The sequence below is a fragment of the Vanellus vanellus genome (genome assembly GCF_965231255.1).
Source record: "Vanellus vanellus genome assembly, chromosome: 3".
NCBI classification, from domain to species: Eukaryota; Metazoa; Chordata; class Aves; order Charadriiformes; family Charadriidae; genus Vanellus; species Vanellus vanellus.
The window spans coordinates 45,081,486-45,098,584 of NC_138907.1; the positions used below are offsets into that span (position 1 = coordinate 45,081,486).

Here is a 17,099-nt window from a genome sequence, read left to right on the forward strand (position 1 = left end):
GCAGAGAAGAACCTAATGAGGTTCAACAAAAGCAAGTGCAAGGTCCTGCACCTGGGGAGGAAGAATGCTAGGCACCAGTATAGGTTAGGGGCGGACCTGTTGGGAAGTAGCTCTGAGGAGAAGGATCTGGGGGTTGTGGTAGACAGTAAATTATCCATGGCCCAGCAATGTGCCCTTGTCGCCAAAAAGGCCAATGGAATCCTGGGGTGCATCAAGAAGAGTGTGGCCAGTAGGTCGAGGGAGGTCATTCTCCCCCTCTACTCTGCACTGGTGAGGCCACAACTGGAATACTGTGTCCAGTTTTGGGCTCCCCAGTTCAAGAGGGACAGGGAACTGCTGGACCGAGTCCAGCGAAGGGCAACTAAGAAGATTAAGGGATTGGAGCATCTGCCTTATGAGGAGAGGCTGAGAGAGCTGGGACTCTTTAGCCTGGAGAAGAGAAGGCTGAGGGGAGACCTTATTATGGCGTACAAGTATCTAAAGGGTGGGTTGAAGGAGGATGGAGCCAGGCTCTTCTCAATGGTTCCAAGTGACAGGACGAGGGGTAATGGGCACAAGTTAGAACACAGGAAGTTCCGTTCAAATAAACGGAAACACTTCTTTACGGTGAGGGTGACAGAGCACTGGCACAGGCTGCCCAGGGAGGTTGTGGAGTCCCCTTCCCTGGAGATTTTCAAGACGCACCTGGATGCAGTCCTGAGTAATGTGCTCTGGGCAATCCTGCTTTAGCAGGGGAGTTGGACTAGATGATCCCTAGAGGTCCCTTTCAACTGATAACTCTGTGACTCTGTGATTTTCATTGCCTTTTGCATGCAGAATATTTAAACAATCTTGAATTAAGTAACAAAGGCAGGGAAAGGCAGGTCTTCAGGATCCTTCAGTGTTGCCTTAGGTCTTTTTCTGTTTAGTTTGCTGGCTGTCTTGAATCCCATTCTTGGTTGCCAATCTTCCTGCATCCTCATTATGAAATGTAAAACGCTAATGTGGGTTTGGAATTGAGCCCCTATGAGGGGATTCACATGGTTGCTCTACATACAGACTTTCATTGCTGATTATTAAGATGTTCAAAATCTTAATCCTGTGAAAGACAGGCCATTGTGATGAAATAAGATTATTGAAGATGGAGGGAGGAGGGAAGAGAACTGGTGTTAATAAAAGCAAATTATTTTAGTGTCCTTGTGAAGTTTATAATAGGTGCGCATGGTTGTGCTGTGCCAGTGGAGGACAGAGAAGACCCCTACTCCTGCAAGCTTCTGAACATCAGTAACCCAGGTATAGAAGTTAACTTTTAAAAATTCTATGATCTGAACTAGAACTAATCATCTTTTCTGAGAATAGTTTGGGGTGCTTAACTGAGACAGCCAGTCTTGAAAATAAATGCTACCTAGAACTTGCTGTCTTAACAGTTGCATAATCTTCCTGTAAATACCATGTGCAGGCATGAAAGGGAGAGGTCTTTAGAAGTATGAAGGGGAGGCCATTGACTTCTAATGGATTTGCATTTCCCTTGCATTGGGGGATGGTCTCTCCCATATAATGTACATTTTCACTTGATTTCTGTGTAATATGAAGTTGGAGAAAGCCAGAATGACCCAGTCTAGGGTCATATGTGAAGAAAGTAGCAAGGTGCCAGAATCTTGAGTGTCAGAATGGACTTCTTTGGTGACAAAGTGAATTCCAAGCAAGTCTGGCAGATAGATTTTTTTTTTAGATTTTTCAGATTCCCCTCTAGAGAGAGAACAATTAAGAAATGTACCATGGGGAAAAAAATGAAATGCTGCCATACAAAAATTCCTAACTAAAATTATAAATTCTTCCTGTAACTTTTTTTTTCTATTTATTTTTTTTTTTCTGTTTAATTGCAACTTAACTAAGGACTGCTTGGCACTTAGGCCATGATTCACCATAAAACGAAATTCTGTTGCTTTCTCTTTGAATGGCAACATCCATTGCTTAACCAATCTCCCAAGGTACCTCAGTGCTTAGGGAGGCAATAAGGCCAAAAAGCAGACAGCCAAATTAAGTGGAGGTGTATGCCAGTTTGATACATGAATAATTATTTTAATATGCTAATATACAGATATTCATGCAGTCAAATAGCATTTTCGTCTTTACTCTGTGGATTTATTGTGTTTCTAGTCTTTTCCCCATGGTTATGTAGGCATTGACTAGCAATTGCTGGTAGCCTGCAGATTGCTGCATTGTTCTTAGTTTCTCCTTGCTGCAGTCTGCAGCCGGTTGTATTTTCTTCTGCTCCAGCATTTGGCTATCCTTGTGCACTTTCGAGCAGTGCTAATTAATCAGAATGCTTTGTGGGTATCCAGTGTGCTTTGTGGGTATCCAGTTTAAGATGTATGAAGTCTTCTCACATTACGCCTGTCCTTTCTTTTTCATACAGTTTTGAATCAGGAAATTGAAGCATTCAGTCTCCCTGAGGATGTACCTTCTGTGCTATCTGAAGACAGAATTGTCAGTGTGAACTTTCGTGTACTTTACCCCATTGTCATTACCAGTCTTGGGGTATTTTATGAAGCTGATGGAGTGGGATTCCAGAGGAACATCACTGTAAAACTGTACCAGGCAGAACATGAGGTAGAGTATTGTCGTTATCTTTTGGAAGCGGACTAAAGCATGTTGTCTCATTATTCTGGATTAAATTCTTACAGAAAGCGACATGCTGTGTTGATGATTTAGAAGTCAAGTACTTAACTGACGAGCATATGAATTATATTTTTCTTCTGCTGCATTGTAAATTCTTATTTCACAGATATACATACACACACATATCCCAGATGAGGAAAAGATGAAATTTACAAAGTGCTATGAGTTAATTTAAATGCCCTTTTGAAAGAGCACTTATATCTAATTCCAAGAGACAATTTTGATTGCATTTGAGGTTCTAGAGTATTGCTAGGTATTAAGGAATAAAAAATAAATGTTGAATATATTTAAAACACGTGCAGAAAGACACATTTGGTGCCTTCAAGCAGAGAGATGCAGGACAGCTGTAATTTTTTCTTGTCTGTCTTCTGGCAAGACATTTTGAGATTTCTAGAAACTGGTATTATTTACAGGTAATAATCAAATTTCAGTGATAATTTCCCCCACTTCCAAGCTGTTATGGGTTTGATAGAATAGCTTAGTGCTAACCTGGAGGAAAAAAAAATCATTGAGCGTGATTGTTGCATTTGGTATATTGCATTTATCTCTACAAATAACTTGATAGGCCAATTTCAAGTCTTCTGGCTATGCTACAATAGAAAGAATTTTAAATTTAAGCTCATAATTAAAATTCAGTACGGAAAACATACTGAAGTATGGCTTGTATGATGAACTTCCAAAGAGTTGGTTTTATAATAGCAAAAAAAAAGTATACTGTAATCAGGTTTATGTTTGCGAAATGGTAGAATTCTAAACGCTGAGAGCCTAATAACTTGATCTGCGTTAGTTTTTTACTTCCAGTGAAGGAGAAAAATTAGTATCATAGGAGTGCTTGGAGACTGTTTTCTGAAGATTGGGAACCTGGCAATGCAGCATAAGTCATTTGTTATTATCTAAGAGCCATTTGGTGGCTGATGTCATATAGTAGCAATTAAGTTTTAGGGGTCAGCATCCTCTGTTGCAATTAATAGATTAATAGCAGTCAGCTATTTAAACAGACGATACAAAGTCTGTAAACTGAGATGAGTCTGAGTCTTCCAGATGATGTGCTCTGTTGGTTGGGTTCTAGTTGAACTTGCATTCTTGTTCCATTGTTGCTTGCTTCCACCATATCAATCCAACACTTGAGTTCTGTAGAGACTGATAACTTTCACTGTTTTATACAATCAATAAGCCTCTTTCCATTTTAATTAACCGAGATGAACAAGATTTATATAATCTCACAGCACTTGAATGTGTGTTTTGTTATTTCGTTTTTTTTCTTTCCTGTTGTTCGCAGGAAGCTCTCTTCAGTGCTCGCTTTAGTCCACCAAGCTGTGGAGTGCAAGTGAACAGACTGTGGTACAAGCCAGTAGAGCAGTTCATTTTGCCAGAGGTATGTGAAGTATTGGAACTGTCTGCAGTTCTTTTAAGTCAGCTGGAGAGACTGGCTGATAAAACTGGCCTTTGCTTGAAGCAGGAAAGGGCAAGTGAAAACCTCTAGATTGTTAGTTGAGGGGCTATGCTAAAATCTAGAATTTCTTTTCCACCATCTCATTATCACCGGTAGTTATAAAGCAAAAGCCTGAAAGATACAAATTGATTAAAACATTACATCAACAAATAGTAGCAATTTCAGAAACCTTTTCAGTTTCTGAGTGAAAATTGTACCTGCTTCAATTCTGTTGGAGAGTTTACCAAAGAATGGGACACTTCTTTCTTCCTCCAGCTTTTTCAGTCATTAGTACACAAGATAGGGAGGGGAGGATGGCACAGATTTCCAGGGAACAGCTGGAAAAGAGGTTTCTGCTTCTGATGTCTTGGACATAACAGCAAGATATTGTGTGTTACGTTTGCAGTGACAGTATTAGTGGAATAGTTGTAATCAAGAAGCTTTTACTGAGGGCTACTGAAACTTTGGTTATTCCTTTTCTGGCAGCAAAAGTGAGGACTTTTTTGTTCACTGAACCATGCAAGGAAACAAGAATCAGAACTTCAAGAAGATCTTTAGTAGCGTCTATCTGTAATATACCAGACGGAGTATGTGGCGCACACAAGACTGACATTTGGGTTTTTAAAACCTGTCAACATCCTGTGGTGTTTTTTTTGGGCTTTTTTTTTTTTTTTTTTTTTTAAATGGGCACCCCTCAGAAATTTGGAAGATGACTGCTTTTTGGATAGTAATGAGTGTTAGCATTCTTGCTTGTCCTGAGATACAAATAGCTAAGTTAAGGAGGCAGGTTCTACAGTCTTTTTTTTTTTTTTTTTTTTTTTTAATTTAATCCTCTTTGGGACTGGGGGTGCAGTCCAAGAGTAGCATTTTGGTATAGGTATATAAAGCCTACCTGTGGCTGCTTAGGAAGAAAGGTGATGAAACACAGAAGGAACATAATATAGGTAGGAAAAAAACTGCTATTGTTACAGTGAAGGTTTAGTGAATACAGTTTGACTCATAATGAGAATTCTAGTTCAGCAGACCCTCCCAGGTATAAGGAATTGTTCCCGGTGGACCAGTGATGTCTCACTAGATATGTCAGCTGCCATTTTAGGCTGTTTTCCTTCGTTTAGATATTGTCCTATATGACTGGACCCTTGCTGCTATTTCTGTAAGTTGTCTTTGGGTCTGACTTGTTTTGTTATGCAAGAAATTAAGTGTCTCATGAAAGAGGAGCAAGAGAAGACTGGAGGGGGGAGGAGAGGACATTTGGGGCCAGTTTAATCCCTGAGTTATTCCCCTGGCTCTATAAGAATGAATGCATTTGAAACATGCTCTTTTAAGGGGAATCTGCAGCTGATTAATTGGTTTATCATCTTAAACAGTTTTTACTGAATACTATGCAAGTTTGTTATGCTGGCAGGAGACCTTTCAGGTGAGCAGACCTCTTGCAGTATTTTGTGCATACGTTTTGACAACCTAATTTGATATCAAAATGATTCAGGGTTTTTTACTTTTTTAAAAAGAATATTGGCTACCTAGTAATTTGATAGTATAACATGTAAGCCTTTTCCCTGTAAGACTTTGTTCTGAGATACTAAAATTCTAGGCAGTTGTAATTTTGCTATAATTGATTGCATTTTTCCCGAGAGGCAGATGGGAAATATTTCATTTAGAAAAGGGATATTAGTATTCATATATTTCTTTGTGTGGGCTTCCTTAATCTGATATATGTCATGTGCTGAATGCTTACAGGATAACATGATGTTTCTAATGTAGATTAATAGGGTTTATGCACAGCATGTAGTCTCTTGTGATACTTCAGATGCTGAACCATACAAGATGATTCAGAGGAGATAGAACGCCCACGTGTTCCTGTCTACTCGTTTGAGAGCAGTAAATTTAGTGAACTGTTTAATTGTCACAAGATGGTTTCTGAGACAGTATCTATTCTCTGCCTTTCCACCTTCAAGAAATAATGGGTTGTAGAGACTGCTGAAGAGCTTCATTCATCTTCCAGCTGAAGTGCTGCTCTTTTTCTTTGTCTTGGGGGAAAAGGAAGGAAATGCGGCATTAGAATAAGCACCTGGCAGGCCAGATTGTCAAAGACGGAATCAATCATTCAGCTTTTAGGTGACTGAAAGCGCAGAAGAGCAGAACCACTAGCAGATAACGAAAACTCACACAGGGGCTCTTACAGCCAAGTCTTAGCAATGCACTTTGTCAAAAAGCATGGGCTGCTTGCATGAAAATGGGACTCCGTGCTATGCATACTCTTTATTACTAATGGGAGTAGTTGGAGAAACAAAAAGCACAGCACTGTTTAACATTAGGAAAGGAGTTTGGCAGGGCTGCGTTATGGCAGTACACCTGTTTGGTATTCACTGTAAATGCCACCGTGCTCTGGCAGCCACAAGGCTGGAATTTAAATGGGGAAAAACAGATGATGTAGTCTCACGTGTGCTGCTAATGTTTTGCTTTAAGCATTTTCAGGCCTCAGCTTTCATTAAGCAGCTTAGAGGAAGAATAGCTGAAGGCTGAAGTCATTAGAATATTTGCTTACAAGTCTCTCAACCTGGAAAACAATGATAGTTTGCAGCTTTGGGACACCTTGCACTGAGTTTCACTGGTAATAACTGATTAAGCCTCTTAGTACATGTTTGAAGTCAGTATCAGTAATAGTTGGTGGTAAGAATTTTAATGTTTGTGGTTACTGAGGAGTGAGAGGACTCTCGGGCTCACTAAACAACTCACCAAAGGTTGTGTCTATAAGTAAGCTACAGAAGTGGGATTTACAGCAAAAAAACTTTGGAATGGGAGATGACAGCTACCATAAATAGAGAAATTGAGCGTATGGGTTTTATTGTGCAGGGTGTTCAGGGGTCCTGCCACTAAAAAAAAATATCTTAAAAGCAGTCCATTTATTTTGATAACTGACAGGTAATTAAACAAACAAGGGGAAGGTATTGAGCATGCAAGTCGGGCTCGAATAACCACTGACTAGCTCCATTATTAGATTATAAAGCTGGCATTATAAATAATAGATGGGAGACTTCTGAAATTAAATACCAAGACTGCTGCAGATGTTAAGAGCTGCTTCTAGAGGAAAGCAAAGAATTGACCTGAACTCTAAGCTAGACTTAATGGTGTCAGTAACTGGAGAGTTTCTGGAGAAGGTTTCTGAAGAAAAAGGAAGCTAAAATGGGAAGACCTGAGAAGTTAGCACAATCTACAGCAACAGAGATGCATCTACAAATAGTTGAAGTTGTTTCAGGGTCCATGCAAGCTGCCAGTGTTTTTCCTATGAAATTGGGAGAAACAAAATGGAATGCACTCATCTAGCAGTCTGGAGTGTAGTAGCCCTGCAACTACTCTATACTACCTTGTCATAAGAGTGAAATAGCTTTACAAAATTAAAAAAAATATAATACTACTAGTACTCTTACCTGTAAAACATACCACTTGTCCCTTTGCATGTTCTCAGGGGTCTTCAGGAAAGTCTTAATATAAAATGGGTAATAGTTGGACTGTTGGGTGGATTGGTTTCAAGCTGAGATGAAATGCTTTAAATGTAAGAATTTACACACACACACTCATATAAACCATGGAGTGACATAACTTAAATTGACAGTTAAACCCAGAAAATTTTAAAGGTATTCACTTGTCTTTCTCCTCCTTTCCCTGCCAGTCAAGATGTGAGGTCAGAGTTCTGTGACTCTCCTACAGTACCTTGTGACAGCTTTGCCAGGATAAAGGTGGCTGTATTTTCCTTTGAGTTTTGCTGATGTCAGGATTGAGTCTCTGATCTCTGGTTTTGGCAGATAACTAAAAAGTAGCACTTATTTCCAAATCTGTTTTAATGTATTCTCTTTGTAATGCAGGATTTTATAGTTGTTTTTAAAAATTCACTTCACTTTAAATGCCATCTTAATGCTGTTAGGAAGCCAAAGCCTTTTGCACTAGACTTCTGTTAAAAGTTTAATGTTCCTAATACAGAGATTCACGATTAGTCTTAAAAGCATGTTTACATGTTACTGAGTTTCACAGATGTATTTCTTTTACATGTAACTTATTTTTATTGAAGTGTAAGTAAAACATCTATGTTGTGCACTCAAGCTATATGTTGTGTGAAGTTGACTATTTTAAAATAAAAAAAAAACAGACTGTTTGATTTTCATCCTTTGAAGTCTTTGAATACCTGCATAACAGTGTTTTGCTCTCTTACCAGAGTTTTGAAGGTACCATTGTGTGGGAAAGCCAGGATCTTCAGGGTCTTGTTTCAAGAAACCTTCATAAAGTGATGGTGAATGATGGAGGGGGTGTTTTCAGAGTCATTACAGTGAGTCATCTCACCTTCCCTTCCACCATGTTTCTATTTTTCCTATAAGTCTCGGGTGTTTTGCATTTTGCATTTCTGTGTTTCTCTCTAAGTCATTAATTCAGTTGGATTTTTCCTGTTGTCTCAGAGTTTACTTTGCCTGGGAAAAGTACAATGGCATACAAAAAATGGTACTATTAAGTGGCATTTTCCTTTATTTTGAAAGGAGTAAAGTTCACCTATTGTCTTTGTTAGGTGTGAAGCAGTATCAGTATACCAAAGATGGCAAAATGTGGGTCAAAAATCCTGTGCTAAAATCCCGATTGATGGGATTAAGCCTGTTTTTTGCATTTTGGCAGTGTCTCTCTTTTCCTGTCGAAATGTTGCTTCCTTAAGCATGCTGTGCTGTTGTAATTTAGCCAGAATAACTTTAAATTTTGCTCTCAACTTCAAAACTAGTTTTCTAAAAGTTTTAGGTGAAACTTCAAAAAAAAAAAAAAAAAAAAGCCACAAAACTTTACAGTTAAAAATCTTACTCTTAGTCTTTCATTATGCAGGTACCTAAACCAGTAGAGCTTTAAATTAATTTCATCCTCAGTTGCCAGAAAACTTCACACCTTAGAATCGTAGGGAAAAACACATCAGTAATGAGAGGTGAACTGATTTATTTCTTTCCGTTAATCTGTCTCTAGCAGGCAGGGGAAGGGTCACTGCCACATGAACTGACAGAAGGTGTGGAGGGAATAGCAGGTGGTTTTATCTACACTATTCAAGGTAAATCTGCAAAATGTAGCATTGCATTTGATGTTTTGACAAAAAAGGAATTTTAGATTAAATTTCTGAGGCAAAATTCATGCTGTCTCTATGAACTTGATCACCTCAAGTTTTCTTTTAGTAGAAACAATTCATTTCTTTCTGCGTTTCTTTTTTATGCCTAATGTCAATGTCCTGATGTGGTTTCTTTGCTTGCCCTTTGTTAGCCACTCCAATTGACTTGCATCCCTATGTCTTTTTATTAACAGAAATGCCATTTTTATCTAGACTCTCTTCTCTGTCCTTGTTCTTTGTTATCCAAACCCAAGTTAAAAAGTGTTGTGCAATGAAATCTTTCCTTGATAACTTTCCCTTTTTTCTCCCATTCCTGCTACTGTTAGAAGTACTGTGTGATGATGTTTAATGTTAACTACTGACAAACAGTGACTACCTAACATAGCCTGCTTTTCCTTCTTTGTTGCTATTTTACACCTATTTCAGTAGAATGTTCAGGGACTCCATAGGAGCCGTTTCCAATGTCTGATTTCAGCCACATAGCACTAGAGTTGATGTATTCTTACTGGTGCATCATAGCCAACATAAGCAGTGACTTTCAGAGTGTTATTCCTGTGTTTTTGTAGCTGGCCCTGGCAGATATAATTGGGTAGTCCTGTTGTCTTGTCATCTGTGTAGGAGCCTAAACTGAGGTGTGCTAAAGTCCTTCCTTCCTGTTTGTCAAAAAGTTCTTTGGTACTACAAACTCTCCTTACCAAGAAGTTCAGTATTCTTGTCATATTTTTTTAGCTTTTACCTGCAGTTAGTTATGTGATGTGGTTCAGCAGGGACCATCTGTGCTACATCAGAGCAATAACAATTTGATTATGTTTAGCATGGGATTTTTTTGTTTGTTTGGGGGGTTATTTTTTTTATGCTAGATATATGCTTAGGAGTAATTGATGTAACAGTAGTTTTTTTACTCTACTGGCAAGAGTAATAGGTCCCAGACACCTCTTTAATATAAAGAACCTTAAAAAGTATAATCCTTTTATTACTGAAGAGAATACTTTTTTTACTTTAAACTTTCTGTATCAGACCTTATGCAAAAATGTATTTCTTTGTTGTCCTGCAACTTTTAACATTTCATAAAAATTTTAAAATTTATTGTAGGGATTTTCATAGCCTCAGTGAGTTGAACACTTCTTCAGGTTCAGTTTGTTAGTATGTCATGTATGATTTAAGAGAAACGCGTGAATTAGTGTGTAGGTACGCACCTTCTAATGATGGGCGCTGTTTCTTTCAGAAGGTGATGCTCTTTTAAAAAGCCTCCATACTCGCCCAGAAAGGTTTACAAGTCACATAAAAAATCTTGAAAAAGAAGATGCTTTGTTGAAGGAAGAAAGCAGTACCTATGATGATATTGTTTTTGTAGATGTTATTGACACTTACAGAAATGTTCCAGCCAAACTGCTGAACTTCTACCGATGGTAAGCTGAAATCAAAGTATTTTCTTTTAGGAATGTTGTTGTCTCTCGTGCAAGATGGTCCAGTCTGTTACATTATCTGACAGGTTCCATGAAATACATACCTTATGTGATTTACTTCATTAAGTTGTATTTCGCTCTCACAATTTTGGGGGCACGTAGTGAGTAAAATAACAAGATCTATACTTGAATGCTGACCCTTGGTGTCTCAAATAAGCATAAGCTGGCAAGACAGACTTCTGCTCTAAGACTCCAGGTGTGAACATTTTAATGTCTCCTTGCAATTTCTTTTAATTTGTCTCTGACTGAAAACTAGCAGCTTTAGTCTTTTAAAGGATGGCCTTTGGCCAGCTTGTATACTTAGTATTTCAGTTTGTGGCCATTTACTCTTGTCCTGTCAATGGGCACTGCTGAAAAGAGCCTGGCTCTGTCTCTTCATACCCTTCCTTCAGGTATTTGTATATGTTGATGAGCTTGCCCTGGAGCCTTCTCTTCTCCAGGCTGAAAAGTCCCAGCACTCTCACCCTTTCCTCATAGGAGAGATGCTTCAATCCCTTCATCATCTTGGTGGCCCTTTGCCGGACTCTCCATCCAGTGTGTCCATGTCTCTCTTGTACTGAGGAGCTTAAAACTGTGCACTGTACTCCAGATGTGGCCTCATCAGTACTGAGTAGAGGGGAAGGATAGGAAGCTTGTGTACAGGGGGGACAGAATGTTAAGAGGAAGAATTTTCATAGTGTACTACATTGTCTATGGTGAATCTAATAAGTTATTACCTCTGATTTGCAATTCTTTCCATTACCCTGAGACAGCTGTTTCAATTAATTGATGTTGCTGTGGACTGAGAAATACAGCTGACACTTTTAGTTGCTTGCAAGGTTATGCACTTATTTAACAAATTTTACTATTATGGATGTAACTGAAAAACTGAACCATGCTTTCAGTTCTAAAAAGGGAGTTTAAATGTCAAGACTTAGGTCTTTGTGATCATGTCTTACAGGTTAGGAAATTTTTCAAGATTTAGTAATGAAAGGCTTAAGGAAAATGCCTTTCTTCTTAAGAGAAATTACCCTTAAAACCAATTTTTGTTAATCAACCCAGGAATAATCCCTAGACTCTTAAGCTGCTTTGGTTATTTTACAAGTGACAGATACTCAATTATTTTAGACAGTTAAAGATTACTTTTTTCATATCTGAAGGGTGCTTTACTGAGGAAGAGTAAGTACAGAGTTGTTTGCACAGTTGTTTCTTACAACCTTCTACAGTTGTATTGCCCTTGAACTGACTGTCTCATCCAGAAGAGTAGGCTACTGACATATAGCCACTGGCTTTTAACAGCTGTGCTGCCATCATCATCAGGGATTCATATCCTTCTGAGGTCAATACTGTTTAAGATGGATTCATTAGTAAATCCACTGTCTGTACTGGAGAACAAAATTTCAAGCTTGTTTTCTTCAGCTCATACACAAATCCATCTTGTAAGATCATCATAGGATGCAGCTGCATCTCCCTTCTGTATGATAAGCAGTCAGCATTGGTCAATAGGGAAAATATTTAAAAGTCAAGGGTAGGAAAGACATTCCTTCCCTCTTCCTTCCCCCTCTGCTTCCCAAAAAACCCTTGCGTGTTCTGTTGCTTAACTATAGTTTGTGGGCTGCAGCTCAGCATCTCATCACTTTTCTTTTTGGCTACAGGACAGTTGAATCAACGAGTTTTGATTTGTTGCTGAAGACAGATGATGACTGTTACATTGATTTGGAGGCTGTTTTTAACAGGATAATGCAGAAAAAATTGGACAGGCCAAACATTTGGTGGGGAAAGTGAGTTGGTTTTGGTTTGTTTGTTGTGTTTTTGTGTTGTTTTTTTTTTTTTTTTTTTTTAACTTCTCTTTTGTGAACAGTTTACTGCTTTAAGTCTGTTTTCATGTGGGTTCCCCTTTTCTGCCTATGGAAGCTAGTTATGAAAAGCAGGACTTTTGTATGTGTAGAACTTTGAATCTCAGAATACAGAGATCAGTCCTTTACAATAGCTTTCCAGAGTGTGCCTTTACAATGAGTTGAACTTGCTGAATAGCTTGCCTCGTTTTAAAATGTGTTGTGTATGTCCTTGTCGTGGTACTTTAGTAAATAGAAGTATTCCAGCAGTACAGTAAAGTTAAAAGGCAAGTACATACTAGAATTGTTACTTTTTTTGAAGCCACTGTGATTTTTCTGTTGGGCCTGAGGAAATGGGTAAATGGAAGAAACAAAATTGCCTTTATAGTCTACACTTTATTTTGAAGTCTGTGAATGACAGGCATTGCTACCCATTTAGCTGCTGTCAGAAATGGTACATCGGATTCATGAATTCTTGAGTAAAGGTCCTCAGCGTGTATTATACTTGTGAATAACTAGGAGGATCAAAATAGCCCATCTCTTCCATTCCATGGAATTTATTGCTACACTGGTATAACATCCAATATAGCAGAAATGCTACGCTGCTGTAACACTCAATATAGCACAACTGCACGATGTGTCTTCCTGTTGCCCTCTGCTTACTGAAGAAAAACTGGCCTTTGCTGCTGAAGGTGTCTTTTTTTCAGAAATCTGGTACTGACTGTTGCTTACTTGCGAAGTGATTTAATAAGGTGTGTGGAAGTCTGTGGAAGAGCTGGCTATCTTGTGGTGATCTCGGAGATCTGAGTGGTGGGCATGTGTTCTCTGGCCTGTACAAAAACCCCGATTGCCTGGTGCCTGTTAAATTTCCTTGGGACTACCTTTACCACAAGGCAAGTCTAATAGGTAAATTCTAGCAATGTAAAAGGTCAGGATCTTGAGGACAATACGGAAATCAACTTGCAAAAGGAAAAATAGCACTATGTATAAGCTGCCTGGGCTGCTGTTTCAGTTGATGTAGGGAAATCTCTTCTGGAGTATGTTCTTGGCTGTAAGAGCTGAGGATGTGGTACCAAAGAGAATGCCCTCCTTCTCCCTGGTGTCCCTGCCTATGCAATGGCAGGTGTCCCTCCTGTTGTGTTGCTGCCTACCATGGGCCTGCTCCTTGGCCAGAGTTTTCTGGTTATGTGTTCAGCTTTGTGGGTAATCGCTGAGTATACAAGAGTCTTCTGAGTGGTTTTGGGGGATCCTTCCAAGCTCTCCTACCCTTCAACTCAGTGGCATCTTGTATATTTAGACTTGAGCATTGGTGAAAGTGCAAACGCAATGCTGTTAAGCTTCTCTGAGAGCTGGTTCTGGTGTGTGGAGACCTAACTTCTTGAGCAGAAGATTAATATATCTGGCCCTTGAGGTGACTTTATTGATGGTCTCCCTTCCTTCTGCTCCTCTGAGCATGTCTTAAGAACTCAAACTTTGCATTCTTCACCTAGGCCTTATTAAGCTCTCTCTAGTTCAAACAAGTTTCTTGGTTTTTGTCCAGTGTTCCTTATAACCTGTTAATAATTAATTCCTGCATTCTTAGAGAAACTTAACCAGAGTTCTTGTGAATTATGAAATTATCAGCTTACTCTGGCAGAAACCAAGGATGAGATCTCAGTGAAGCTGGGAAGGGGATGCTTTGGATTGAGCAGTACTTACGTGTGCTGTCAATTAATAGCCCTTTTCTGATGCCACTTCATATTGTGTGGTGATTTTGCTCATTCATTTTAAATCACCATTGAAAAAGCTTATCTAGCTAATCTAGAGCGTTTAAGGACTGCAGGCTGGAAAACCAAATGGTCTGGGTATCCTACTTCAGAACTTTTTGGCTCATCTTGGAGAGAACGTATTTATCTTAAGTTATTGCTATTCTGTTCTTTTAAAACTGCAATCAAGAGATTAGTCACCCTCAGGCATGAGAGGTGTCTTTGACAGATGCCCGATCATGTCTGCAAATGAGCAAATTTATGATGGGGTAGAATGTACCAAACTGTTTCTGAAGGGGACTGAATGTAATATGAATGCTGTAAACAAAAAGTCAGTTCACTAAAGTTAGCTCATCTACCATGCCATAGAAAGCAGTGGGAGTTTGAAATGGCACTTTTTCTTTACCTTAATTAGGCCAAAAAGAAATTTCAGATACTTAAAGTTTTCCATGAAGATATGTTTCATCTCTAAGATGAATCTCCCCTTTTCCTGGGGCATAAGATATGTGTTGAGTGTAGGATGCTTTGTGTTCTGGTAACGTATTTCTAGGCTTCCCTTAGAATAGCCATTGAATGAATTTGTGAGGATCAATGATACTTTCTTCTGCTGACTGAAAATTGAGTTTTGCTGAGTCTTGCTGTAGGAATGGTGTGTTAAGGTATCAAGTAATTTTATTAGGTTACTGACAAAAGGAAGTGACAAGTCATGCTGGGAAAGAAGAGTTGGACAAAACATCTTTTCTGTATGTCTGTGGAGAACTTTGTGTAGGGGTGATGTCTTCAAGTGTAAATTCAAGTGTAAATAGTCAGTCTTCACGTACGGCAAGCATGAAGTATAGTGAACAATGCTGAAATCACTACAGAGGTATAAAATGACTAGCAAAGCAGATGCCCCTCAGTCTGGAGGGGGGTGCACCCTTCCTGCTGCAACTTGCTGGAGAGGAGATACTGAGTCTAAAGTGAATTCAGGTATCAGATGTGACTTTTATCTACTTGGTGCTTTAACATGTCAGCTTCAGCTGTGAATGTGCAGAGTCTGAGAACAGATCTGCCACTCAACTGTAATTCTTCCGTTACAGGGCTGTTGTCTGAGGTGACAATTCTTAGTAGCTCACTACAGCTTTTAGCTGATTGTGCTCGTGACTGAATTCAGCAATGCTTGAACCTGTGCAAAAAGGGGGAGAACTGGCTGTATTGACATAGTTATGCCACTTAGCAGTGAGAGCAAGTACTTGTAAGAGGAGCGTTAACACCAGCGTGTTCCTGAACAGGCAAAGCAGGGCATTTCTCACTGCCTGATACAGCAGTTTAACAGGGTCTGTAGTGCTGCACGGTGCGGCAGTGTGTTAAAGCTAGCTGCGCCACGCTGCCTGGGGACGGGAGTCAGCGTGGAGAGACTGCAAAGCGAGCACTGCTGGCTTTCTGCAAGCCTCTAGTAGTAAGTACAATCCTCCTTAGAGAAGACAACTGCCAGGAAGGTTTTTTGTAATTCACTGATGGCAGTCTTTGAACATCTGCTTTGTTGAGTTTCACGTGGAAAACAGCGTAGAGAAGTTACATGAGAAAACAGTACTTCGCCTTGCTTCCTAGTTTTTAAGCAGCCACTAGTTTTATCAAGAGAGTGGGTTGTGTAACATTGCTGTAACTGCACACCTGCTGGAGGCAGTGACTCTGTGTTGTGTTGATTAACCAGAGGGGGCTGGACACAGATGTGCCTGGTACAGAACATAGGTAAGGACGCTTGTGCTTACCTGGATCAAAACCCAGCAGCGAGTGGAGATATGCTGAAGACCTGACTGTCAATGTCGTGTTTATTTCTGTTCTGAGAACTTTCTCTTACTCCCCAAGACGAAACAATAGTTACACTTTTAGCTGTTGTGTTCAATTAGATGTGTGCCCTAGAGAAGTAAGGCTAGGAACTATAATTAGGATCACCTTCTACTTCTTCCTCTTAATATTGTTTATTATTAGTGTTACTGCAGTTGTTAGCCATGTTCATAGGTTTCACAGAGGGCTTTGTATAAACATCTCACATCTAACATGGTCTTCAGTTTCAGACTAAACTGGGCAGTTGATCGAACTGGGAAATGGCAAGAGCTGGAGTACCCAAGTCCTGCGTATCCAGCCTTTGCTTGTGGGTCCGGCTATGTTATCTCCAAAGACATTGTTCAGTGGCTGGCAAGCAACTCTGAAAGATTAAAGACGTACCAGGTAGTAAAGCGTTGGTTCAGTTGTTCTATCTTAAGCTGGTCTGGGGCACAGCACGTGTATGGGGTGAGTTGGAAAGAACATTGCTCAAGTGTTAGTGTTGGGTTCTCCTGGCTAACGCTGGCTTTTTGCAGTGCTTTTCGTTGCTACATTTAGCACCTGTTCTAGGTCCAAAGCACAACTGTTTTGGACTGAGAACCTCTGGAGCTGTAATCTTGGTATTTATATGCTCTTCTTTCAAGAACAGGAAAGCTGGGAGGATTGATTAAACACCTCTAAAATAGTCAGACAGGTTTTTGTAGTTACCATTTTTTACTGCTGATATATGCCACTTATTCTTGTGCAAAGTCATGCTTCATGCTTTCCTGCTGCTAATATCTGTATTTTTTATTTTAAATTATTATCTCAGGGTGAAGATGTGAGTATGGGCATCTGGATGGCAGCTGTAGGACCCAAGCGATATCAAGTAAGTCTGAAAAAATTCTCTGATCTTATAGAAAGAAAACATGCCTGTTGCTCCAAGTAGCATAAAATAGGGGAAATGTTTTTTTTTTTAAAAAATAAAAAATTGAAACAGCCATTGGATTAAAATCCAGAAAAACTTGTTAAGATATATTTAAAAGAAAAAAAAAAAAACCAACAACA

The 17,099-nt window shown here is 39.3% G+C and overlaps 1 protein-coding gene across 2 annotated transcripts in view; it reads left to right on the plus strand.

The window, feature by feature from the left end:
• Nucleotides 1–17,099, plus strand: part of B3GALNT2 (beta-1,3-N-acetylgalactosaminyltransferase 2) — a 28,985-nt gene that overhangs the window by 11,488 nt on the left and 398 nt on the right. Inside the window, exons 3-11 of one of the 2 annotated variants that reach the window (XM_082480180.1) lie at nt 1,172–1,272; nt 2,399–2,592; nt 3,941–4,036; nt 8,304–8,414; nt 9,086–9,167; nt 10,447–10,630; nt 12,322–12,447; nt 16,298–16,457; nt 16,864–16,920. In XM_082480180.1, coding sequence (XP_082336306.1) covers nt 1,172–1,272; nt 2,399–2,592; nt 3,941–4,036; nt 8,304–8,414; nt 9,086–9,167; nt 10,447–10,630; nt 12,322–12,447; nt 16,298–16,457; nt 16,864–16,920 — 1,111 coding nt within the window. The remainder of the gene's footprint in view (nt 1–1,171; nt 1,273–2,398; nt 2,593–3,940; nt 4,037–8,303; nt 8,415–9,085; nt 9,168–10,446; nt 10,631–12,321; nt 12,448–16,297; nt 16,458–16,863; nt 16,921–17,099) is intronic. The other variant, XM_082480181.1, reaches the window with a different exon arrangement.